We start from the raw sequence: 26,838 nt of genomic DNA on the forward strand, positions 1-26,838 counted from the left end.
ATGTATGACCAAATGCCTTATAATTAGGAAATGGAAAACTTTAGATTCATTTCTAGTCTAAGTTTCTTTATTCGAAGATTTTGCAAAATACAAAAAGAAACAGTAAACATCAAAATAGAACATCCACTGATAGTTTTGACAGTGTGATACACTGGATACATATGGTAGTACCTAGAAAAGAAGATACAGGCGTCCATTTATCTTTGAATTTATGCATTCTGTTGGATTTCTTTGCTATATATACTTGAAATGAATGTGATGCTTTACTTTCTATCTGATAACCCCTGCCTTAACCCACTTATGCATCTTCTAGGTATGTTTCTCTATATAAGCATTGCAGCTCAATGACCTGTGATTTTCTTGTTATCATGTTTTGTGGTATTGTTTAATAATGGAAATTTTTCAATTAAAATTTTTTTTTTTTTTTTTTTTTTTTTGGGGGGGGGGGGGGGGGGGCTTGGTTTCATGCACATCACTTCGCACTCATCCGAGAAGTGACACTAGGCGTCTAGGCGGTTCCGCTTTCAGTACGGCGCAGGCGTACTATTGTCACGCCTCCCGGAAGTGTTTTCTGCATACTGGCGCGGCGGTGAGTGAGTCAGTGACGGGTGGGGTCCTTGGGTGTAGCGCAGTTTCGCGTAGCGGTCGTTTGTGCTGCTCTTTCCAGTCTGCAGGAAGGATTTCGGAGCTGCTCTCCCTTCTCCTCATGGAGTGTCACTTGCTGAGCCAGGACCGAGCGCTGGAACCCATCCCCCTTCCCCACCGCACCCCCGTCATCCTGGGGAGGGGGCCCCAGACCCGCATCACAGACAGGAAGTGCGCCCGACAGCAAGGTACCCACGAGACACCTGCTCCCCCCCATCCCTTCCACTCATCATTCCCTTCCCATCACCCCTCACTCCCCCCCACTCGTTAATTCCCACCACATCCACTCATTCCCTGCTCCCCTACACCCCCTACTCTAACACTCCTTCCGCAACTCCTACCACTCATTTCCTCCTCTTCATCACCCCCTACTCATTAACACTAGCTCTCCCACCACCCCACTTATTAACTCATCAATCACCCCGCCCCATTAACACTCCAGTCCCACCCCTACCACTCATCATTCCCTCCTTAACCTGTACCCCCTACTCCCTAACTCACCTGTTCACCAGTACCACCACTTCCTGCTTGCTAACAGCCCCATCTCCTCTTTCCTAGCAGTCTTACCTCTTCCACACCACATCCGTTCCTCCTCGTCCCCTATTTACTAGGACCTCCACCGTCACCCCATCAACACCCCGATCCACAAAGTTTCAAAATTTTCCCAAAATGTCAGCTGCAGACTTAGATATTTGAACTGAGTGAGGCACAAGAAGATGGCAACTCACCACAGGATCACACATGAGCTGGTCAGTTCAGTATTACTATTTCTGTCCTGTGCCTTTTCTCTTTTAGTGGAACTGCTGGCAGACTGGGAGAACAGAAGTGTCCATGTCACACAGGTAAGGATTACAATGAGATCCTTCACAAAAGTGATGAGCAACTTTTTGCACTGCTGCTGTAAATGTGCCGTGGAGGGGGGAGACGTGTGAGGAAAGGTAGCTCTGGTGCTACCCATGCTATATAATGAAGTGTGTTTGTGAAGCTTTCACTATCACTAACCTTCTACGGGGGGGGGGTGGTTATCCCAGACCTGGGGATGGAGCGGTGTGTGTGAAGCCTAGATTGCTGCTGTTTGGTGAGAGGTTGGTGGGGTGAGTTGAAGTGTGAATGTGTGCAAAAAGCTAACTCTGCTGCTACCCAGAGCAGTGTGTATCTGCGTGAAGCTTGCACTGTGGCTTCCTGTTCTGATGTATGTTCTTTGCAGCTTGGAGTGAATCCCACGTCAGTGGAGGGCACGAACCTGACACAAGGGAGCAGCACAGGCATGAAGGAGGGAGAAACACTGTGTGTGGTGAACGGTCAATACCAATACACTGTTTCCTTCTCTGGGGCTAATCAGACGTCTTCAGCACCTCATGATTCTACTCACCCCCAAGTCTCTTCTCAAAAGAAGAGAGCCAACCCTCGCACTTCCTCCACAAAGAAAACACTCCAGGACTATTTTAGTACGGCCAGTAAGGAGAAGCAGCAGGAGCCTGGCAGGAAGAAGTTAAAAGTGCAAGAGGACCAGACAGAAGGGTTGGAGTCTGAAAATGAGACAGCCCAGAAACTGAAGGATCTGCAAGAGATGACATCCACAGCCCAAAAAGCAAAGAGCAAATTGGCTTCAGAGCCGGGGTCCTTGGGAAATACTAGCGGCCAGCAGTGCCCCAAAGACTCATGGGAAGAGCATGGCAAACTGCTAGTGTTCAATAAGAAAGGAGTGGAGGCCAGCACCAAGGTAATCCCATGACCTAAACTCTCCTGTCGTACTATAGTATATAACAAACCTACCCAAAACACTCCAGGCAGTTTACACCATATCTAATATAATAATTTGCTATGTGAACGTTCTAAAGTGTCTCACTGGGATCGTAGCCCCCTGCTGACGTCACTGGCCAGCAGTAGAACCCTGCTTTACTGATGTCAACAGGGGGTTACGATCCCAGTGAGAGACGTGCGTTGAAGAACAGCGGGAGCAGACAGAGACATCCCTACATGCACGTCCCCCCCCCCCCCCCCCCCTCCAAAATCACCAACCCCCCTCCCCCCCCCTCTTTCCGGGGTCCCGGCGACAGCAGTGAAGAGCCCCGTGAGTCTGCTGCCTTCCCTTCTCTTCGCTCTCAGCTCTGACTCTGGTCCCGCCCTTGTGGAAACAGGAAATGAGGGCGGGATCAGAGCTGAGAGCGAAGGGAAGGCAGCAGACTTGTGAGGCTCTTCCCTGCTGCCGCCGGGACCCCAGTAAGAGGGGGGGAGGGGAGGGTAGCAGAGGGGGGTTGGAGATTTTGGAGGGGGGCGACGTGCACATAGGGGGATGGGTGGGGCCAATGTCGGGGAGGGGAGGGCAGCGGGTGGAGGCATCGCAAGGACGTGTCTGTGAGACAGAGAGGAGGGGGGACTGGAACTCGGGGGAGGGACAGAGGGAAGGAGAGAGAGGGAGGACCTGGAAATCTGAAGGGAAGAAAGGGGGCCGTGGGACTTGGAGGGGACAGAGGGAGGGAGGGATAACCTTGCTAGCGCCCGTTTCATTTCATACCGAGAAATAGAAAAAAAACAAAATGTGTTACTTCCCGGAAGAGCCAGGCTGATTACTCTCTGCTTGTGTGCCCATTGCTTTTGAGCTCTTCTGTTTGCTACATTCCACTTTTGCTTTAACTTGGTGGCTCAGACATTTGCAGCTCAAATACAAGGATTTATGCTTCTTTGCATCAGTGCAAAGCTTTCAGATACTTCGCAGAGTCCCTGTCCAAATCCCTGACCATACTGTGTCACCCCTTACCCCCCCCCCCCCCCCCCCAGCAGAAACCCCCCTCACTCAGCTCTCTCTGTCTTCCACAGATTGCAGGCTTTGACATCGATGGTACGATCATCACTACGCAGTCGGGAAAAGTCTTTCCCACCAGCCCAGCCGATTGGAGGTAGGGAGGATTTCTGTACCACAGGAAGTGAAATCATGAGGTGGACACCGTCCCCCATCATACCACAGCAGCTCAGCTGTGACTGCCTGTCTCCAGGGCTTCCTTCTCTTCTCTCTCCTGTGCTGCCCCAACACGTAACAGCAGCAGAAGGGGGAGTGTGAGTCTGGCAAGATAACCATCGCTATCTGCTTTCTCTTTCTCCTAGAATCCTGTACCCGGAAGTGCCCCAGAAACTCAAGGAGACACTGAATGCTGGATATAAGGTCCTTGGCCCTTCTCCCCATATCTGTCTGCTCTCCGTACATTTCTTCATCCCATTATGATCAGAATTCTTAAAGCTTTTTAAAGCATTGTTAGAAGTAAGAGGCACAGATAAAATCCACCCAGTGAAGTTTACACTCTGGTCAAGATGAGCATTCAGGCAACGTATTATAACCACTATGGTTAAAAGCAGCTGCCCTGTGACTTGGTCATGCAGAGGGACCTGGGTTTCATTCCTGATTCAGGATGCTGTGGAAGCAGTGGGAGGGGAGGGCGGTCCCAGTTATTGCTCAACAGTGACACCCTACTGACTGGATTTAGGGCCCGGGGGTTGCTCTGCTGAGTTGGGAGGGGGATAACGTGGTGGGGAAAAGCCCCAGCTAGTGCAGAATGAAGGTCAACAGGAACTTAGCCAAACTGAGGTTCTGAATGATTGGGACGCCCACACGAATAGGGGGCAAATAGCAAGTCAAACCAGTACTGATGAGTCTAAGCGGGGTGAGCCAGGGTTTAAGGAGTCAAGGCACCTATGAAACGAGTGTTTTGGGAATGAGGGGGTGAAAGGTGCTCAGGCTGAGCTGGGGCTGGGAGAGATGGACGCAGATGAGAGCAGCTCACCTGCTGAATGAGGAATGTAGTGGAAAAAGCAGAGGAGGAGGGATGGGAGCTGTGCAGAGAGCCTTGAACATTCTGGTTTTAGTTTTTGTACGCTGCCTAAGGGAGCTCTTTGGAAAGCTGGTTAAGAAATTAAAGCCAATCAGGAGATGAATATTGGAAAGGCTTGTAACACTGATAGCTGGGTATGATCCCTATGTTCTATTCCTCCCCATGCTAGATTGTATTCATCACCAATCAGCTGGGGATCAGTCGCGGCAAACTGCGGCCGCAGGATTTTAAAGCCAAGGTGGAGGCTATTTTGGAGAAACTGGGACTCCCCGTCCAGGTGAGCTGTGGGGGATTTATAAGCCGAGGGGAGGGGGCTGTGGGAGAGGAGGGGGAGAGCCCCATCTAGTTGAGAGTAGGGAGATCCCTGACCGGGGAGGGGGGTACTTCAACCGAGGGGGAATCTATCCAGATAAGGGGGTGGGGGGCTCTGGGAGAGGAGGGGGATCCCTGTCCATGGAACAGTTAAGTGGGTCTGGACTGTTGTGTGTTGCTTGTGATGGGGCATGGTCTGGGCTGAGTCACAGGTGCCCTTTCTGTTTTCAGGTGTTTGTTGCCACAGGTGAAGGAATTTATCGGAAACCTGTTTTGGGTATGTGGGACTTCCTGTGTGAGAAGGTAAGCCATGCTGCAGGGCATTCTGGGTATGTTAAGAGCAGGAAGTGAGATCTAATGGTAGACCCAGAGGATTGCAGGAAGTTTAACCTGATTCACTGGCAGGGACGACTCCTGAGAACTGATGCAGTTACTGCACTAGTAACAGGAGACTTTACTTACTGTCCATAGTGACACCATCACCAGCACACTGGTATGACATGATGAGAAGTTCTCGCTCTTTCTGTGGGTGTTGCCTTTCTCTCATTTGTTCAGAATCTTGCATTTTCTCTTCTCTTCACTTTGCTCTGTACAGGAGGAAATGCATTTCTGCTTCTCTCTCTGCTCGTTCACTGCTCTGCAGGCAGACTTTCCAGTTGATCTGCACATTTCAGCTTGTAATTTGTGATCCCTTATTCTGTCTGTTCTGTGTGTGAACATGAGAAGGGATCTAAGTACAGCAGTATTGCCATACTGGGACAGACCGAAGGTCCATCAAGCTTTTTTTTTTTTTTTTGGGGGGGGGGGGGGAGTGATGATAGTGAAGTACTCTGCTTAATCTCTAGAAGTGTGACCTGAATTGGTGAGAGAGAGGCATCTCTGAGGAGTGGGGCAGGACTACAGGAAGCACTGCCTGGGATGAATTTTCAGCCTAAAGCAAGAATCTGTGTAAAGTAGGAGGGAGCGGCAATGAGGTGTGAGGATTGTGGGGATGGAGTCAGATAAACCTGTCCAGTGGGGGTGGGAAGGTACTATGTGAGAAGGGCTGTCTTCATTCAGCTCTCTGGAAGGATGCTTCTGTCTCCCCCTACAGGCTAACGATGGGATTAAGGTGAACGTGGAGCAGAGCCTGTATGTAGGTGGTAAGGTTGCTGTGCATCTGCAAACAGGCATACAGTCACATGCATGCACACACACACATGTGAGCTCTAGCTAGCGCCTTACATACAATTGCAGCTAAATCTCACACCCAGCCCTTTGTTACAGATGCAGCAGGGCGACCAGCAAACTGGGCCCCTGACCGGAAGAAGAAGGATTTCTCCTGCGGGGACCGTCTGGTGAGTAGTTTCTGAGATACCTACACCCAGTCGCCTCTCGCACTTTTTGCATTTCCTATCATGCATCGCTTACTTAACTCACTCCTGCTGGGTTGACTCTTGAGTGGCTTCCCTTTTTTTCTCTTGCTGGATTACCCCTCTTGTTTTATTTCATGGAGGATTTAATCACCAATGCCTCCTTCTCCCTCTGCTTTAGTTTGCTCTGAATGCCGGTCTTCCGTTCTTTACACCTGAGGAATTCTTCTTGGGATGGAAGGAGGCCCCATTTCAGCTGCCCACCTTTGATCCGGTGAGTCCCGCATATTACGCTACTGTGTTCAAATGGTGCTTTACAAGTAGGGTATGCTGTCGGCTCTGTTAATACGAAAAGTGTTGCTGCAATTGTATGAGGCTGTGTACACTACTGGCTCTCCCCAATAGAGTGATGATTCTCTTATATTTCATGCATGACAGCGGAAGCTGGACAGTACTGGTCTTCTCTACGAGCCTCCCACGGCTCAGTTAACCTCACTTTCGCAGGAGGTTGTGGTGGCAGTCGGATACCCTGCAGGTGATGGGAGAGGGTAGTCTGTGTTTTGTGTTCCTGGGTGGGAGAAGTGACGTTACGGTTTGTCTGCTGTTGTCTACGTCTGAGACCCTGTAACAATTAGCCTGCATGGTTTTTTGGAACTATTAACTACTCTCTTCTTCCTCTCTGCAGCTGGTAAGTCTGCCTTTATGAAGGCTCAGCTAGTGTCCAAAGACTACGCCTACGTTAACCGGGTAAGAGCTGATAGTAGCTTGTTCAGTTCTGTCCCATTACCTGTTACTAAGCTGGGTTTTTCTCTCTATCCGTGCTGAGATCCACCTTCAGCTCCCCAGCCACACTGAAAGCCATTCAGCTGTTCCCTCAAGTGATCATCCTACATAACGCCGTCTCCGGTGAATTAACTGTGCTCTTGCCTTTCTACCAGGACACGCTGGGCTCATGGCAGAAGTGTGTGGCGGCCTGTGAGAAGAGCTTGCACAGCGGCAAGAGTGTTGCTGTCGATAACACAAACCCTGACTTGGAGTCGCGCAGCAGGTCAGTCTCTCTACTGTGCATGAGTTATATACAGGCTGGGAAGCTTCTAGAGAGGGGGAACCATGCTGGAATTGAGGGGCCTAAGCACCTATAGACAGGGAAAGGCGATAAGGGGCTGGGGAGCCGTGCCGGACTGGGAAAGGGGATGGGATTTGATAAACCTTTCTTCGGTTACAATCAGTGGTTTACATATTATACGCATATGTTGTACCTGACAAGGAAGCTGTGTGGAAGGGAGATAGGGGGCTAGGCAGCCTCTAGAGAAGAAACTGGACTCGGAGCTGAGCAGCAAAGCGCCTATACACGGGGAAGTGCTGCTGGAGGAGGGAACACATGCAGTATCCTCGACCTATCCGCTGCTTTTGACACTGTCAATCACAACCTACTTCTTGACACACTGTCTTCCTTTGGGTTCCAGGGCTCTGTCCTCTCCTGGTTCTCCTCTTATCTCTCCCATCATACCTTCAGAGTACACTCTCATGGTTCGTCCTCCTCCCCTATCCCGCTGTCTGTTGGAGTTCCTCAGGGATCTGTCCTTGGGCCCCTTCTTTTTTCAATCTACACCTCTTCCTTAGGCTCCCTGATCTGTTCTCATGGTTTCCACTATCATCTTTATGCTGACGACACCCAGCTTTATCTCTCCACACCAGAAATCACTGCGGAAACCCAGGCCAAGGTATCGGCCTGCTTATCCGACATTGCTGCCTGGATGTCCAACCGCCACCTGAAACTGAGCATGGCCAAGACTGAACTTATTGTTTTCCCACCCAAACCCACTTCTCCTCTCCCTTCACTCTCTATCTCAGTTGATAACACCCTCATCGTCCCCGTCTCATCTGCCCGCAACCTTGGTGTCATCTTCGACTCCTCCCTCTCCTTCTCTGCGCATATCCAGCAGATAGCCAAGACCTGTCGCTTCTTCCTCTATAACATTAGCAAAATTCGCCCCTTCCTCTCCGAGCACACCACCCGAACTCTCATCCACTCTCTCATTACCTCTCACCTTGACTACTGCAACCTACTCCTCACCGGCCTCCCACTTAGCCATCTATCCCCCCTTCAGTCCATTCAGAACTCTGCCGCACGTCTTATCTTCCGCCTTAACCGATGTACTCATATCACCCCTCTCCTCAAGTCACTTCACTGGCTTCCGATCAGATACCGAATACAGTTCAAGCTTCTCCTACTCACCTACAAATGCACTCGATCTGCAGCCCCTCCTTACCTCTCTACCCTCATCTCCCCTTACGTCCCTACCCGTAACCTCCGTTCTCAAGACAAATCCCTCCTTTCAGTACCCTTCTCCACCACCGCCAACTCTAGGCTTCGCCCTTTCTGCCTCGCCTCTCCCCATGCTTGGAACAAACTCCCTGAGCCCATACGCCGGGCCCCCTCCCTACCCATCTTCAAATCATTGCTCAAAGCCCACCTCTTCAATGTCGCCTTCGGCACCTAATCACTACATCTCTTCTCAGGAAATCTCATCTACCCCAACTTGACATTTCGTCCTTTAGATTGTAAGCTCTTCTGAGCAGGGACCGTCCTTATTCGTTAATTTGTACAGCGCTGCGTAACCCTAGTAGCGCTCTAGAAATGTTAAGTAGTAGTAGTAGTATCAGCGTTTGTGGGGCTGGCTGGGAGGTGGGTGTGGGATTGGGAGCTGGATGGAGAGGGGCAGCATTAGTGTCTGGAGGAGGTGTGTGTGAGAGGGTGGGCTAGGCAGTGCGAGCATTGGGGGGGGGGAGAGATGGTGGGCCCAGCTGCTGTACCTTGTCACCTGCATACTTTCTTCCTCTTAGGTACATTGATTGTGCTCGGAAAGCCGGTGTTCCTGTGAGATGTTTCCTGTTCACTGCTCCCATCGAATTGATCAAACACAATAACAGGGTGAGAGAGCGAGCAGCGGGGTAGGGGTGGTTTCTGTACTGTAATGGGGTGAGGGGTTGAGAGCAGGCCGGGGCAGGCTTCTGCGTTATAATGGGATGAGAGGTGTGGGATTGGACCGGGGCTGGTCTCTGTACTATATAGCATAGTGAGAAAAATGGGAGCACCCCTGTTAGAAGTGTTTTGGGTCCCGATACAGGTTGGCAATAACCTGCTCTTTTCTCCTCCACTTTTAGTTCCGAGAAATTACTTCAGATCATCTCCATGTGAATAATATGGTTATCCACAGTTACAAGTGAGTGAGCGCTGCCCTCGGTGCACGGTCTCTGAGCCCAAGTGACGCTACTGATATCATTGTTCTTTTTCTCTGCTCTAGGAACAAGTTTGTACCTCCTTCACTAAATGAAGGTTTTAGTGAGATCCTGAGAATCAACTTTGTGCCGCACTTTGACAACCCCGAGCTGGAGTCACTATGGCGGCAGTTCTTGGACAGCTGAACCCCACGTTGTTGCTGCATCTTCATCCCTTTGCGCTCGGGATATCAACTTTACCAATTTTATTGAATTTCAGTAATAAAACAGGCATAATACCGAACTATTGTAAACAATATTGTAAACCATCTGTCAACCAATACTTTAGCTCCAATATACAGAACTGAGTAGCTCTCTCCTCCCCCTCCTCTCCCACCCCCAAAGCTTCTCAAAATTCAATAAGGAGAAATCCAGCAAAGGCTTGAGTACTAAGCTCATGAGTCAGCTGTGGCTGTGGTTTGGGATCGCCATGTAGGTTGTCCCATGTTTTGTGATAGAGCAATATCCGGCCATGCTTTCCAGCTGTCAGCTTGGCCGTTAAACTTATATAGTCCAGTTTTAAGAGGATCAGCTCCGGTGGTGGAGTTAGTGGTTGTTTCTAAATCTTGCCAGCGTGATTTTTGGAGTTGTAAAAAGTTAAGTTGCCAGTTTGAGCCTCTTTAGAAATTGCAGTCATTTTATGGTGAAGTAAACTGCATTCCAGCCTGTGGGACTTTGATGCCTATAAGCCTGCTGTCCAAAATACATTCAATACAGGGTCCTTCCACCATATGTGAAAGAAGGTGCCAACATATGTCCATGTTAGTTTTATAAATCTTAGTTAGATGAGCTGGAGTACAGTATCACTGCTAAAAGATTTTGTAGCCATTTTCGATCATCTTCCTGGAAGTGACATCTTCTTCCAGTCTTTAAACCCTCAGGTTTGTGCTAACTTTTTGCCATCTGCCACTATAAAAAGACACTGGTGTGGGTTGGGTGAGTATGGCTCTATAGATTCTACTTGCCTGCTCTCTTCCTGTTTCCATGTGTACCATCTTTTCCAAATCTGTTCCCCCTAGTTCTAAGTCTCCTCGGGCCCTCTTAAGTATAAAATCATGAAGTTGGCTGTACTGTATAACTCCCTATTCCTCACTAAGATCAGCTAATGATAATCATTCACTCTCCTCCCATACTTGCCCCAGGGTATGTAGTGAAACTGAGGTCCACTGAGTGAGTAATATATCTTCTTGTCCTGGGGTGAAACCTTGTTCATACATAACGACTGATGATACTTTCTATCAGGAACCCACCTAGTTCGCTGCATAAGCCATGTGGCCTAAGGATCTCTCATGTAAACGGGTGTGGGCAAAACCTCCTCCTTTGTTGCACTGGCAGCCAAGGTAGCACCCACAGGGGTGTCTCCCTAACTATATTCTCTGCTGTGGCCAACCACAGCTTCTGGGATCCCTTCAGCCATTCAGGTACAATCTGAAATTGTGCTGCTGTGTGGTAAAGAGCAAAGTAGGGAACCCCCCCCCCCCCCCATGCCTCTCCCCACACTTTCATCAGATGGGGTGGTGTTTTTTTTTTTTTTTTCCAGAAGTAAATAAAAGCCTTTCTAATAGGGATGGTCAGAAAAAGAGAGCAGCTTTGGGATCACCATCATTTTTAGAATGTTAATCCATCCCAATCAGGATAGGTTCAAACCTTCCCAACACTCTGGTTCCAAGAATAGCTCCTTAAGCTTTGGAAGAAAGTTGAGTTCATATAATCCCTGGTGCAAGACATACAATCGGATGCCCAAATAACGTATTGACTTTTATGCCCAATGAAAAAAAATGATGCTAGAGTTGTTTGGCCTCATTCATTTTTATGTTGGTGTTTAGAATTTTAGATATACATATGTATTTTAAAGCCCAACACCCTCCCATAGCTATGCAGCACCTCAATAACTTGAGTAAGGCAGGAATCTGGACTTGATGAAGTCAGCAAAATATCATCCTCAAACAGTACAATGTTATGGTTTTGCTCACCATATGTTATACCCTCTAGTTCGGTGAAGAACTAATTGGCAAAGCAAATAGCAGGGGTGACAAAAGTGCAGCCCTGACTGGTACCTTGAAATAGTTCAAAGTCTTCAGTCGTGTGACCATTCGTTTTCAAAGATACCAGGGCTTTTTTTATACAGAGCAAATCTATATGGCCAACAGACTTATCAAAGGCCTTCCCTGCATCCAGTGACAGTATGAGTGACGAGATCTCTGAAGCTTTGGTCTGGTCCACCAGATGAAGCACTCAACAAATGTTATCAAAGATTTTTGTTCCCATGATGAGGCCAGTTTGGTCAGAATGAACTAATTTAGGTAGGACCTTTTGTAACCAAGCTGCTAAGATCTTTGTAAAAATCTTCTCTTCCTAATGGAGAGAGAAGGCGATATGAACTGCGCAAAAGTGGGTCTTTCCCCGGCTTAGGTATAATAGTAACTGAGGCCAGGTGCCAGGAATGGGGCAGCTCTGTATATCTATATATATAAAAAACTCACCCTCAACGTTCTATTGGCTTCTGACGTCACTGAAGCCAAGGTTCGTATGTTCGAAGCGCTGAAGCCTCAAAAAACACAGTCTCTGGGCCCCACCCTCGCGTCAAAAGTTATGATGTTGAGGGCGGAGGCGGAGCAATTCACCAACATCGACGACGGGGGGGGGGGGCCACAGGAAAGCCTTGCTAGCGCCCATTTCATTGGCTCCAGAAACGGGCCTTTTTTTACTAGTAAGTACATAAGTAATGCCACACTGGGAAAAGACCAAGGGTCCATCGAGCCCAGCATCCTGTCCACGACAGCGGCCAATCCAGGCCAAGGGCACCTGGCAAGCTTCCCAAACATTCTATACATGTTATTCCTGGAATTGTGGATTTTTCCCATTTAGTAGCGGTTTACGAACTTGTCCTTTAGGAAACCGTCTAACCCCCTTTTAAACTCTGCCAAGCTAACCGCCTTCACCACGTTCTCTGGCAACGAATTCCAGAGTTTAATTACGCGTTGGGTGAAGAAAACTTTTCTCCGATTTGTTTTAAATTTACTACACTGTAGTTTCATCGCATGCTCCTTAGTCCTAGTATTTTTGGAAAGCGTGAACAGATGCTTCACATCCACCTGTTCCACTCCACTCATTATTTTATATATACCTCTATCATGTCTCCCCTCAGCCATCTCTTCTCCAAGCTGAAAAGCCCTAGCCTCTCTATTGTGGTGCATTTGCCATGCTGGAAGCCTGTCAGTAGGTAGGAGATAGGAAGGGAAGAGTTGGAGAGTCACAATAACCTGTATTTGGAAGTTGCTTTTATGATCAATTAAAATATCAATAAAATTTAGTTTTAAAAATTAAACATGTTGAATAGTCCTTGCTATGAATGTATTTCTCCCTGCCCTGATTCTCTATATTTTATTATGAAAATGTCAATAACATTTTTAACTTTAAAAAATCAAACCTGTAGTTGAATATGCCTTGCTATGCCTGTATTTCTCCCTTTCTTCCTAACCTGATTCTCTATTTCACCTCTTCCTTGGGAGGTCTTCATACAGGAACATTTAAATAAAATGTTTACACACCATATTCTCAATGCTGTTTGTGATATTTAAACACAATGAACATAAGAAAAATACCCAAACACAGACAACCTTCACAACCATCTGCTCCCATTCTAGCACAGCACCTAACACCTTACCCCTCCTCAGGTTCATCTCGCCTCTCAAGGCCAGTACGACAGTCCCTGGAAATGGTCATGACTTCTGCCCTGAAGGGCTGGGGTTCATAGCCCTAAACTCCTCTAAGAAACATGGAGCGCTTTCTACTGATCCTCAGCAAGTGCAGGTCACAGGCGTTGGGTGATGTTCTCCCTCCGTCCTTGAGATGCCACTTACTGGAATCTGCCCGTTTTGGAGGATTATGTGGTTCCATCACCCTCATCACAAGAGTGTGCATGATTAAGTAAATATAGCTTAAAATGCATGGTGTGTAAATGCTGGAAACTGATTAAAAAAAATATCTGTTTTGTGTATATTTATAGCCAACACACACCAAATACTCTAACTGAACATGGTTATAATGTCTTCAGCGCAAGACCCCCAAGGGAAAAGAGGTGACCTGGGTCACCACACCCCCCTAACCCCCACATCTTTACATCTATTTGTCAAACCAGAAGCATCCACAAATGAAACAGCAATGGGGGCACTGTGGTGCAGAAATAAGGTGCATTGGCAGAACTGTGTATGGATTAGCAGGGGGGAGTGAGGTAGATTGGCTGGGCTGTGTGTGAGGGTTTCTACTGGTATAGCAGTGGGTGCTGTGGGCTGGGAATGAGGTGCATTGGCAGAGCTATGTGTGAGAGTCTCAGTACTGGAATAGCAGGGGGTGCTGCAGAGTTCGGTGTGAGGATCTCGGTGCTCCACGGCAGGAGTGAGGTGCATTGGCAGAACTGTGTGTGTTTATGGGGTGGTGGGGGTAAGGTTCAAAATTACTTGTGTGAGGGAGGTGTACTCCTCAGAGATTTAGAAGTGGATGGACAGAGGAGGGAGAGAACCAAGATTACAGCTGAGACATTATTCTCAGCTGCCTCCTCCAAAATCCTCTCCTGTACAGTGCCTGATCCCAGTGTTACCATGCTAACACCCCGAAGGGAGACATCAGGGGTTAATGTGGAGTGGGAGATGGAAAACCTGTCCTGGGCTAGATGGAGGTGGCTCCTGCACCGCTGCAGCCTCATTGGCTGGAGATGACATCATTGTGAGTTATTTTTACCATCTTTCTGCAGGTGACTTCATTCCTGCATTGCCTCCACTTTCCATAGCTGTGGATGCAATATACCTGGGGACCATCCAGCTTCTGTGTACCACAGGATCAGAACCTCCCCCCCCCCCCCCCCCCCCCCCCCCCCCCCCCCACTTCCTCACATCGCCGCAGCACTGGATCAATCTGCTCCCTGCATTATTGGACCAGAACTGCCCTCTACTCCCTGCATCACAGGATCAGAACCTCTAGCTGCCCCCTGCATCACTGGACCAGAACCAACCTCTGCTCCCCGTGTCTGTGGGTTGCAGGATTAGAACCTACCCCCCACCCCCACTCTTTGCATCTCTGCATCACTAGTTCAAAACCTCCCCCTGCTCCCCACATCTGTGCATCGCAGGTCTGGCTTGTTTTACCACCAGCCCCACTAAATCCTAGCACTAGAAGCCCCTCTCTGGCCCACATTACTGTGGAGAAAGAGCTGAACCTTGCAAAGGTAAGAACACATCTTGTATGGGTGCAGAGGGCACATCCCTACTTTGTATGTATGCTGTATCCTGTCACCAGGCAAGAAGTGTAACCTAACCAGGGACAGTTACAGATCTGTAGCAGAACCTGAAGCTGTCATCCTCTATCCTGTAATAAATCTTTATTCTTTTCAAAATTAATATTTGTTTGTTTTTTTTAAATCTGGAGATGATCTGATTCTGTGATGAAGGGGTGAGGGGGGCTCCAGCTCTGGCTGTGTATGATGGAGTAGTGGAAACGGGTGGTGGCTTATTCCTGAATGTGTGTGCTGGATTTCCCCCATACTCTTTCGACTGAGGTCTATAGCTCTTCTTCTGTTAGTCCTGCAGAGATGGGAGGGGAGAGGATGCCTCCTCTGGCCATACGGGCAAAGCAGCTGGCAGAGATGCTGTGGCAGGATCAGGGTGCGCTCCTACTCCTAGATTGTCGATCTGTCACTGAGTACAACCTCCTGCATGTGGTGGGCTCCATGAACTTCGGCGGCTCGAGGCACCATCGCAAGCTGCTTCTGCAGGAATTGCTGCCACCGTCTTGCCAGGTCAGTGCCAGGGGTGATGTGCATTCCCACACACAGCTAATTCCCACCTTCTTTGCTCCTCTGTCTTGTCCTCTTACCCACATGTCTCCCTATGTCCAGATGCAATGCCAGCAGGGAGACAGCCCAAGGCAGAAGCAGGTGGTGGTGTATGACCAGGGGAGTGAGAAGCGCTCTGCCAGTCCTGTGCTGACCCTTGTTCTGGAGGAGCTGCAGCCCTGTTATAGCCAGATCTCGCTGCTGGAAGGTAAGTGGCACCTGGGGCTGGTCTTGCAGAGGCCAAACCACACCACTCCCAGTGCCTCCAGCTCCTGTTCTGCCTTCTCTCTCCGCAGGTGGATTTGCAGAGTTCTCATCCTGGTATCCCAGCCTATGTGAGGGTTGCAGCGCCAGCCTCCTGCATGCCAGCATCTCCCAGCCCTGCCTGTCTACCTCATCTGTCTCCATTACACGTGTCCTACTCCATTTATACCTGGGGTCTCAGAGTGATGCTCTCAACCAGGTAAGAAATAAAGAGCACAGCACCAGAGCAGCAGCATGATAAAACCAAGAATTAATGCCAACATAATAATAGTTAAAAGATGATATTTGAAGAAAAGTGTGTACTTAAGAAGTCACGTCAAAGAGATGCGCGTGTGGGGAACAAGGTCAGACAACTCGGCATCCAATGGGAATGAGGTCTTGGGGTTCTTCACCCATATTCTGTCAGATCGAACAAATGTTGGGCCAGTGTGCTGATGGCAACTGGACTCAGTGTTAATTAGGGGCTTGTATTTCATTTTTTTCCCTCCTGCAGGAGGTCGTTGGTTTGAATGGGATCACACATGTACTGAACGTGAGCTGTAGCTGTCCACAGCCCAGTTTCATACCCAGCAACCGCTTTCTGAGAATCCCGATTAATGACAGTTACTCTGACAATATCCTGCCCTGGCTGAAGCAGGCTACAGACTTCATAGGTAAGAAGGGACAGGTGCCTGGGGACCTCAGGCTGCAGACTTTATAGGCATTGGGGAGGAGGGGGAGATGTGGGGAGCTTTGCCCGCAGACCTCACAGGTATGAAGGGAGAGGAATATCGGGCTGCACATGAGGGAAAGGGGGATGTGGGGATCCCAGGCAACAGAGCTTATAGGTTTGAAGGGAGGGGGATATGGGGATGGTAGTTTGTAAGTTTTATAGGTATAAGAGGAGAGAGGACAGTCAATCTGCTGCCCTTAGAATATTAGAACAAAAGGCTGACTAAGTCAGACTCAAGGTTCCTCAAGCCCAGTATCCTGCTTCCAGCAGTGGCCAATCCAGGTCACAAGTACCTGGTAGGGTCCTGAAAATTCCATTTTACTTAATCCAACGATAAGCACTGGATTTCTTCAGATCTACCTTAGCAATAGTTTATTAAATTTGTATCCCACATTTTCCCACCTATTTGCAGGCTCAATGTGGCTTACATAGTGCCGGAGATGCATTCGCAGACTCCGGTGTGAACAAATACAAAGTGGTGGTGTGGTAATAAACGTTTGTGTGGAGCAGTCAACGGAAGAGTTGTGTTATGTCCATTATGTACTTTACTTTTGTTGTGTTGCGGAGATCAGGCTATTAGGTTGGGTCGGTAGGGTATGCCTTTTCAAACAGGTTGGTCTTTTCCTCCAGGAACTCAGGTGCACTGTGGGAAGAACATCCTTTATCTAGGGGACCAATGAGTACTGCCTCTCCAAACTGTGGAAGTGCTGTTGACCCCTCGCTTTCTCATCTCTCTCATGCAGATAAAGCGGAGGTGATGAATGGGAAGGTTTTACTTCATTGTTTTGCTGGCGTCTCCAGGTCAGCTGCTTTCGCTATTGCATATGTGATGTACAGCACAGGGCTACCTCTGGACGAGGCGTACAGGTAATGGTGAAACCACGGGGCCTGTTCCCCCTGCATGAGAGCCAAGTTCAGCACATTTGCACCCATGACCTTCCCATGTCAGAGCTGCAAACATCTGTACCAGCCTTCTCACAACTACTTCTCATGTCATATAGCCTACAAGTCCATACTTTCAATCCTCCCCTTGCATACGCCATCATGCATGTTTGCTCCCCATGTGAGGGTCCCACAGAGCTGGTGGCAGAACCAGGGATTAGAGCTGAGGTGTAGGGAGAGTGACTCGTCCCACAGTCAAGCACAGTGGGTTAGTGTCAGAACCATGGATTAGGCCTGGCCTGAAGTTGAGAGAGAGAAATTGACTCGCCTGAGGGTCACAGTCAGGGGGCAGAGCTGAAAACTGGAACTGAAGCCGAGGTAGTAATTCCCTGGTTGTTGTAGCTGTCCAGGTCTTGTCAGTTCCACTTACTCAGATGTGCTGTGGTTTTCTTCTAATGGCTAGAGGAGTGTGGTAGCCGTGTTAGTCCACTCTTAAGGTTATCAATAGAAATCAAACAAGGATTCAAGATACCACCGTATCTGCTCTGACTCAGGGGACAGAGACAGACACCTTAAAAGCCTGACTGAATCCTTCAAACAGAAGGGCTACAACCCCAAAATAATCTCCAAGAATATTGCCTCCTCCCTCAAAACACCCAGGGAGAATCTGCTACAGTACAAAAAGAAAAAATCCACAGACAGAATCCCGCTTGTAGTGACATACAATCCAGAGCTGGAAAAACTGAGGAAAATCATAAGAGATCTACAACCTATACTCCAGGAGGATGAATTACTGAAAGAGATATTCCATCCCCACCAGTACTGGCCTTCCGACAGCCACCCAATTTAAAACACAAGCTAATCAGAAGTAAACTTCCTTCACAGACTGAAAAGGAACAGAAGGGCACACTTCCCTGTAATTTATCCAGTTGCAAACTATGCCAAAATATTTCACAGGACCCCAAAGTCATCCACAAAGGAAAGATATTCAACATAAAGGGATCTTTCAGTTGCTCATCTTCCAATGTGGTATATATCATTCAGTGTAAAAAATGTAACGAAGGATGCTATATTGGAGAAACAAGCCAGATGCTTAAGACAAGATTCAATTTACATAGACATCACATGAACAATACAGCCAGTAGGGCCCCCACCCCGGTGGGACAGCACTTCACAGAACCAGGACACTGTATCAGTGATTTCACAGTGAGAATACTGAAAGGTAACTTTAAAACCATACAAGAACGTAAGACCTTTGAAGTCAGAATGATTGAATATTTTAACACCCAACAGAAAGGACTTAACAAGGACCTGGGGTTCCTAGCCCATTATAAACCATAAAACTGTATGTCTCTGTTGATCACCCTCCCTTCACCTACCCACACCCATCCTGTTAGAATATCAATGATATGCTTTGATGTCCCCATGCATACCTCCGACCCACCCCCATCCTCCCACCCTGTCAGACTGTCATAGTAATGCTTGAATGTTTTCACTTATATACACTGTCAGCTAGCACATTTGCTTATTTCCGATCTGACGAAGAAGGGCAACCTTCGAAAGCAAATCAAGAAATGTATTAAGTTATGTCCAATAAAAAAGGTATCATCTTATTCTCCAAAGACAAGCAGGCCAATATTCTCACTGATGGGTGACGTCACGTCGGCCCGGAGGACTTTCCAGCAAAGTCCATGACAAAGTCTAAAATGTCCCCCGTCGCGCGGGCGGATGCAGTGCGCATGCGCGCGTCCACTTTCCCGCCCGCCGCGCGGGCACATTCCTCAGTTTTTTCTTCTCCGCGTCTGAGGTGACACGGAGCTCGACGATCTCGTCTTCGTGTTCCTCCTGTGCCCGGAGGTGAAGAAAGAAGAAAAAAGCGAAGTATCCTTTTTTTGTTATCTTAGATTGTTTTCGTTTATTAAGTTTCCTTTATTTTAGTCTGCGATTTTATTTAAATCGCTCGGTCGGGTATTTTTTCCCGTCTTTTTCTTTTGTTTTCCTGTGTCATTATTTTTCTAGACACAATCGCGTCTTTTGATTTGGCAGGGACAATTTTTCCCGAGATGTCAACGAAGACGCCCAGCGGCTTCAAGCCTTGTGCCCGCTGCCATCGGGCCATCTCTGGCACTGATACACACTCGTGGTGTATTCAGTGCCTTGGGCCGGACCACCGCTCGGAGAGTTGTAAATTGTGTCTCGCCATGAAGAAGCGGACACTGCTCTCTCGAGACACCCAGAGAGAGAAGATTTTTGGGCCCGGTGCTTCGGCGTCGACGTCGGCGCCGTCGACGTCGTCTAAGTCGGCGCCCTCCAAACCGGCGCCGGGCAAGTCGGTGCCGGTGAAGTCGGTGCCGTCAAGGATGATGTCTTCGAGGCCGACGTCGTCAAAGTCGACGTCGAAGGAGGCGTCGGCACCGGGAGACAGGGGACAGGCTGCCTTTAGACCCATGCACGCTGGGAGCAGTGATGCATCGAGTGGGTCTCCACCCGCCTCGGCGCCTCCTGCTGTGCAGGCCCCCCGGGACCGTCCTGCGTCGGACCCGGCCCCGAGGAGACGTGTGGATTCCACGTCCTCCTCTCCGGTGCCGAGGAGTCTCGATGACATGCGTCGGGCGAAGGCCAAGAAGCATCGTCGTCGATCTCCTTCGAGACACGGCACCGGGAGCTCCGGGTCATCGATGCACTCGATACCCGAGAAGCGTCGGTGCCGAGAGGATCGCTCTCCCTCTATTACTGAGGTTCCGACGCGTGGGGTCGCTGGCAGCCGAGTCCCCACTCCCCAACCTCAGCAGACTTTGCCACTGGCACCTCAACCGACCCCGCAGCCTTTTCCGACTCCAGCTGTGGATGAGAGTATGCAGGCCATGTTCCCTTTTTTCTTGAACATGATGCAGCAGTGGCAGTCGGCATCGAGGTTGTCGGTGCCGACGGCGTCGACGGGGCCGGTGTCGATGCTTTCAGAGGCACCGGTGCCGACGGCGTCAAAGGTGTCGACATTGCCGATGCCGGATGTTCCTGCGTCAGGCCTTCAGCCTGTGGTGAGGTCTGTCTCACCGGTGCCGTCTCCGGTGCCGGTGCCTTTGACCTCCCAAGTTGACTCTCCCGAGGCATCGGAGCAGGAAGCTTCCCCGGAGCCTCAGGGACCATCAACTTCTCGGCACCATCATAGAGGCCATCATGCCTCTTTGTCGAGACGGGCTCAGATTCGGGCGGCTCTGTCTGAGCTTTTAGCCCCATCTGATGGTACCTCATCCAAGGATGATGAAGGAATGCATGGGGAGTTCTCTGGCGAGGATTCTCAAGGCATTCCATCTGACTCCACTCCCTCGCCACAAAGGCAGCTGTCTCCTCCCGAGAGCTTGTCTTTTTCATCTTTTGTTCGAGAGATGTCTGAGGCCATCCCCTTCCCCGTGGAAATTGTGGACGAGCCCAGAGCCAAAATGCTTGAGGTTCTGGACTATCCATCTCCACCTTCATCTTCTGCCACAGTTCCTTTTCATGAGACTCTTAAGGAACTTATGCTAAGGAACTGGGAGAAGCCTTTTTCAAGTCCAACCGTCCCTAAGAAAGCTGAGTCCCAATATAGGATCCACGGGGAACCCAGTCTCATGCAGACCCAATTGCCTCATGATTCAGCGGTGGTGGATTCTGCCCTCAGAAGAGCCAAGAGTTCCAGAAATTTCTCCTCGGCGCCCCCGGGGCGAGAATATGCAACTCTGGACTCTTTTGGGAGGAAGGCATATCAGGCTGGTATGCTCGCTTCCAAAATCCAGTCTTACCAACTCTTCACGAGTGTGCATTTGCGGAACTCTGTGAGGCAACTTGAGAGTTTAGTAGATGAACTCCCTGAGGAGAAAGCTGAACCCTTTCGCCAAGTGATCAGGCAGCAGAAGGCGTGTCGCAAGTTCCTGTCCAGGGGCATTTTTGACACTTGCGATGTGACATCTCGCTTTTCCGCTCAAGGTATAGCGATGCGCAGGCTCTCATGGCTGCGTGCCTCTAACCTGGAGGAAAGAACTCAGCGGAAAATAGCAGATATCCCATGCCGGGGGGATCACCTTTTTGGAGAGAAGGTTGAAGAGATGATTGATCATCTCTACCAGCGTGACAACGCTATGGATTCTCTCTCCCGCCGGGCGCCTTCTGCAACCACTTCCACTGCTAGGAAGTTTTTTAAGGGAAAGAGAAGTGCTCCCTACGCTTCTAGAAATCGTAGGTACACTCCTTATTCCCGTCAGCCGGTTCAGGCTCGACCCCAGCCCGCTCGCTCTCGTCAGCAGCGGGCACCGAAGCAGCCCCCTGCAGCTCCCCAGCAAAAACCAGGGACGGGTTTTTGACTGGCTCCAGCAGAGCATAGCCGGAGTCAAAGTACCTGTGCCGAACGACCTGCCGGTCGGGGGGAGGTTAAAATTTTTTCACCAAAGGTGGCCTCTCGTAACCTCCGACCAGTGGGTTCTTCAAATAGTCCGGTGCGGGTACACCCTCAATTTGATTTCCAAACCCCCAAATTGCCCACCAGGAGCTCAGTCTTTCAGCTCCTACCGCAAGCAGATACTTGCAGAGGAACTCTCCGCCCTTCTCAGCGCCAATGCGGTCGAGCCCGTACCACCAGGGCAAGAAGGGCTGGGATTCTATTCCAGGTATTTCCTTGTGGAAAAGAAAACAGGGGGGATGCGTCCCATCCTAGACCTAAGGGCCCTGAACAAATATCTGGTCAAAGAAAAGTTCAGGATGCTTTCCCTGGGCACTCTTCTTCCCATGATTCAGAAAAACGATTGGCTATGCTCTCTGGACTTGAAGGATGCTTACACTCACATACCGATACTTCCAGCCCACAGGAAGTATCTTCGGTTTCGGCTGGGAACACAGCATTTTCAGTACTGTGTTTTGCCTTTTGGCTTGGCGTCTGCGCCCAGGGTTTTTACAAAGTGCCTGGCAGTTGTGGCAGCGTCGCTACGCAGACTGGGAGTGCATGTGTTCCCTTATCTGGACGATTGGCTGGTGAAGAACACCTCCCCGCAAGAAACTTTGCAGTCTATGCGGATGACTATTCAGGTGCTAGAGATGCTGGGCTTTGTCATCAATTACCCCAAGTCCCATCTCGTCCCTGTGCAAAAATTGGAATTCATAGGAGCTCTGTTGTGCACACAGACAGCTTGTGCTTATCTCCCAGGACCCAGGGCAGACAGACTTCTGTCTCTGGTTTCCAAAGTGCAAGCATCTCAGCAGATCACAGCTCGGCAGATGTTGAGATTGCTTGGCCACATGGCCTCCACAGTTCATGTGACACCCATCGCACGTCTACACATGAGATCGGCTCAATGGACCCTAGCTTCTCAGTGGTTTCAAGCCACAGGGAATCTAGAGGATGTTGTCCGGCTGTCCACCAATTTTCGAAATTCCCTCAGTTGGTGGACCATCCGATCCAATCTGGTCTTGGGACGCCCATTCCAAATTCCTCAGCCTCAAAAAGTGCTGACGACGGATGCATCCCTCCTCGGGTGGGGAGCACATGTAGATGGGCTTCACACTCAAGGAGCTTGGTCTCTTCAGGAGAAGCATCTCCAGATCAACCTCCTGGAATTGCGAGCGATCTGGAACGCTCTGAAGGCATTCAGAGATCGGCTAGCCAACAAAATTGTTCTCATTCAGACAGACAATCAAGTGGCAATGTATTACACCAACAAGCAAGGGGGTACCGGATCCCGTCCTCTGTGCCAGGAGGCCGTGCAGATGTGGCTATGGGCCTATCAAAACGGAATGTTTCTCCAAGCCACTTATCTAGCCGGTGTAAACAACGGTCTGGCCGACAGGCTGAGCAGAGTTATGCGGCCTCACGAGTGGTCCTTGAACATGACTATTGCCAAAAAGATCTTTCGAGTTTGGGGAACTCCATCGATAGATCTTTTTGCTTCCCAGGACACTCACAAGGTTCCTCAATTCTGTTCCAGACTCCAGGCCCACGGCAGACTAGCGTCGGATGCCTTCCTCCTTTTTTGGGGGACAGGACTCCTGTACGCTTATCCTCCCATCCCTTTAGTGGGGAAGACTCTCCTGAAACTCAAGCAGGACCACGGAACCATGATTCTGATAGCGCCTTTTTGGCCCCGCCAGATATGGTTTCCCCTTCTTCTGGAACTTTCGTCAGAAGAGCCATGGAGATTGGATTGTTTTCCGACCCTCATTACTCAGAACGAGGGGGCGCTTCTACATCCCAACCTCCGGTCTCTGGCTCTCACGGCCTGGATGTTGCGAGCTTAGAGGTTGCCTCCTTTGGTCTCTCTGAGGGTGTCTCCAGAGTTCTGTTTGCTTCCAGGAAAGATTCCACACATAAGTGTTACTCTTTTAAATGGAGGAGGTTTGCCGTCTGGTGTGACAGTAACGGTTTAGATCCTTTCTCTTGTCCTGCACAGACCTTGCTTGAGTACCTGCTGCATTTATCCGAGTCTGGTCTTAAGACTAACTCGGTCAAGGTTCACCTTAGCGCTATCAGTGCTTATCATTCACATGTTGATGGCTTGCCGATTTCTGGACAGCCTTTAGTCATGCGTTTCATGAGAGGTTTGTTTTTGTCAAAGCCCCCTATCAAACCTCCTCCAGTGCCATGGGATCTCAATGTCGTTCTCACCCAGCTGATGACAACTCCTTTCGAGCCACTGGATTCCTGCCATCTGAAGTACTTGACCTTGAAGGTCATTTTCTTGGTGGCTGTTACTTCAGCTCGTAGGGTCAGTGAGCTTCAAGCCCTGGTAGTTCATGCACCATTCCTTGTCTTTCATCATGACAGAGTAGTCCTCCGCACCCACCCAAAGTTTCTACCGAAGGTGGTGTCGGAGTTCCATCTGAACCAGTCAATTGTCTTGCCAACATTCTTTCCCCCTCCTCACTTGAGCCCGGGCGAAAGCAAGTTGCACACTTTGGACTGTAAAAGAGCACTGGCCTGTTACGTGGAGCGGACGCGCCCCTTCAGAAAGTCCGCCCATCTGTTTGTTTCTTTTAATCCCAACAAGAGGGGAGTTGCTGTCGGAAAACGCACCATCTCTAATTGGCTAGCAGATTGCATTTCCTTCTCTTACGCCCAAGCCGGGCTGACTTTGGACGGTCATGTCACGGCTCATAATGTTAGAGCCATGGCTGCGTCGGTGGCTCATCTAAAGTCAGCCACCATAGAAGAGATTTGCAAAGCTGCGACGTGGGCTTCGATCCACACATTCACATCACATTACTGCCTTCAGCAGCATAGCCGACGCGACAGTCGGTTTGGGCAGTCGGTGCTGCAGAGTCTGTTTGGGGTTTAGAATCCAACTCCACCCCCCTAGGCCCATGTTTATTCTGTTCCAGGCTGCACTCTCAATAGTTGAATTTGGTTTCAGGTCAATTTTGTTTTTTGTCCTCGCCGTTGCGGGACCCAATTGACCATTCTTTGTTGTGTTGAGTGAGCCTGGGGGCTAGGGATACCCCATCAGTGAGAATATTGGCCTGCTTGTCTTTGGAGAAAGAGTAGTTACTCACCTGTAACAGGTGTTCTCCGAAGACAGCAGGCAATATATTCTCACAACCCTCCCACCTCCCCTTTGGAGTTGTATTCCTCTAATTCTTGTAATTAACTGAGGAATGTGCCCGCGCGGCGGGCGGGAAAGTGGACGCGCGCATGCGCACTGCATCCGCCCGCGCGACGGGGGACATTTTAGACTTTGTCATGGACTTTGCTGGAAAGTCCTCCGGGCCGACGTGACGTCACCCATCAGTGAGAATATATTGCCTGCTGTCTTCGGAGAACACCTGTTACAGGTGAGTAACTACTCTTTTTCTTTTCCATGTTTTATTTTGTTTGATTTCTATTGATAACCTTCTAATGGCTGAAATGTTGCTTGCATTTACTTGGACATAGCAAGACCCAGAGAGCTGCAATAATCACAAAGCCTACAAAAATGTAATATTTCTGTATTTGTTTTTTTTCCCTACAGGTTTGTAAAGGAGAAGCGACCATCCATTTCTCCCAATTTTAACTTCCTGGGTCAGCTGCTGGAATATGAGTCGGTCCTGTCCTGCGCTCCATCTATTAAGGCCACTTCCCAGTCCTCTCATCCAGATACTCTGCCACCAGCATGGAGTGACCGGGGGCATCACTGCTTCCAGATGAGGCCAGGATGCCCGTCCTGTGATACCACCAGCTCAAGTGTGGAAGTGGCAGAGGAGGCCAGAGAGCTGGAGCCCTTATCTCTGGTGGACCAGTTCAACTCGCTGGAGATCTCCTTGGAGAACCGCATGAAGGCCCAGGACATGAAACGCTCCTTCTCTTTGGAAGTCAAGTCCCTCTACACACCTCCAGCTCCCTCCACACTAGAGACACCCACAGACTTCTCCAGGTCCTCCCACCTCTGCTCTGACCCTAAATCACGGGGTGTGTGGAACCGGCTCTTCGGGGATGGCTTCAGTCTCTTCTCCTTTTTCTCCGATAACAAAGGGACACAAGCCGAGCCTGAGAAGCAGGTGGGGAGGAGTGGGACCTGCAAGAAATCAGTGACCCAAGGCAGTACGACAGGTGAGCAGGAGCTGAAAAAGGCTCCTCAGTCCTTTGTGCTCAGTAGGCCCAACTGTAAGCGATTGGACTTGAAGAGGGAATCGAGCATGGAGGAGAGGCTTCAAAGGCAGAGAGTGTCCCTGGTACCTGTCTAAGGAGCTCTCATGGATTACAAGTGAGAGAAATTCACGGCTGCTCCTTCCTCCCCGGGTAGAACTGAAATAGAAAGCTGAACTTAAGACACTAAAGATTTCTAAGTGATTCTGGAGAACAAAATGTCGAAGACCCCAGGGCCAACACCAGAGCAGACACAGCATTCACCTGTCGGCAAGATAAACAGTCATGACAAGGAATTTAAAGGGATAACATGTTAGATGTCTCCTGTGCATTGAGCAAAGAGTTCTAATGGGAGATTGTATCGGTGGTCCCAGAGTGTGACTGGAGTCCAGGGGAAGAGGGATGACACCGGGACCAAGCAGACACCTGTGCATGAGATGGTGAGAGAGGCTGGGGGGAAGGGTGTGGTTAAGGGACAGGGAATGTTCTGATTTTTGAGCCTTTAGATGGAGGATCTTTATCAGTGCTACAGAGGCAAAAAAATCATAATAACAGTTTTTTCAGGTACATTAGAAGCAGAAAACCCATGAGGGAATCAGTGGGACCATTAGATCACCAAGGAATAAAAGTGGAACTCAGGGAGGAGACCTTACCTGCTAATTTGCTTTCCTTTAGTCCCTCCGGACCGGCCCAGAATGTGACTGATGGGTTGTGTACGCCTTCCAGCAGGTGGAGACTGAGAAAAAAAACTGTGCCTCTAGGAGCCAATAAGAGCCCTTGGCAACCAGAGAAAGATCCAGTAATAAAGTACCAAAACAGAGAGATTTAATTCTTTGCTTTGGTCTTTACAAGAGACGCATCTGTACCAGAAATCATTTTCAAGGGTGACAATGAGGAGCATCTGAAAGAAATCTCAGTGAACCGGGAAGACGTACTGAGCCAAATCAACAAGTTAGAGATAAATCAGCTGAACCAGATGTTATACACCCCAGGTTAATGAAACAAACTCAAACATCACAGATCTGCTGTTAGTGATAACCTGTCATTAAAATCCTCCATAGTACCTGAAGATTGGAGGGTGGCCAATGTAACGCTGATTTTTAGAAAAAATTCCGGGGTTATTACAGACCGGTAAGCCTGACTTCAGTGCC

The 26,838-nt window shown here is 49.4% G+C and overlaps 2 protein-coding genes across 2 annotated transcripts; both read left to right on the forward strand.

The window, feature by feature from the left end:
* Positions 1–574: 574 nt before the first annotated feature.
* On the forward strand, positions 575–11,962 carry PNKP (polynucleotide kinase 3'-phosphatase). The gene is made up of 16 exons (XM_030197954.1): positions 575–833; positions 1,441–1,487; positions 1,853–2,368; positions 3,466–3,545; positions 3,751–3,808; positions 4,642–4,749; positions 5,016–5,087; positions 5,878–5,926; positions 6,051–6,121; positions 6,318–6,410; positions 6,575–6,671; positions 6,822–6,883; positions 7,075–7,184; positions 8,984–9,071; positions 9,305–9,363; positions 9,445–11,962. Exons 1-16 carry the CDS (start codon positions 707–709, stop codon positions 9,563–9,565), a joined length of 1,758 nt encoding a protein of 585 aa, XP_030053814.1. The 5' UTR covers positions 575–706; the 3' UTR covers positions 9,566–11,962.
* A 3,043-nt stretch (positions 11,963–15,005) lies between these two features.
* Positions 15,006–25,785, forward strand: LOC115464609 (dual specificity protein phosphatase 8-like). The gene is made up of 5 exons (XM_030194969.1): positions 15,006–15,456; positions 15,545–15,711; positions 16,006–16,165; positions 16,968–17,091; positions 25,074–25,785. Exons 1-5 carry the CDS (start codon positions 15,006–15,008, stop codon positions 25,783–25,785), a joined length of 1,614 nt encoding a protein of 537 aa, XP_030050829.1.
* Positions 25,786–26,838: the final 1,053 nt, after the last annotated feature.

This window comes from Microcaecilia unicolor, chromosome 3, assembly GCF_901765095.1.
Source record: "Microcaecilia unicolor chromosome 3, aMicUni1.1, whole genome shotgun sequence".
Lineage (NCBI taxonomy): Eukaryota > Metazoa > Chordata > Amphibia > Gymnophiona > Siphonopidae > Microcaecilia > Microcaecilia unicolor.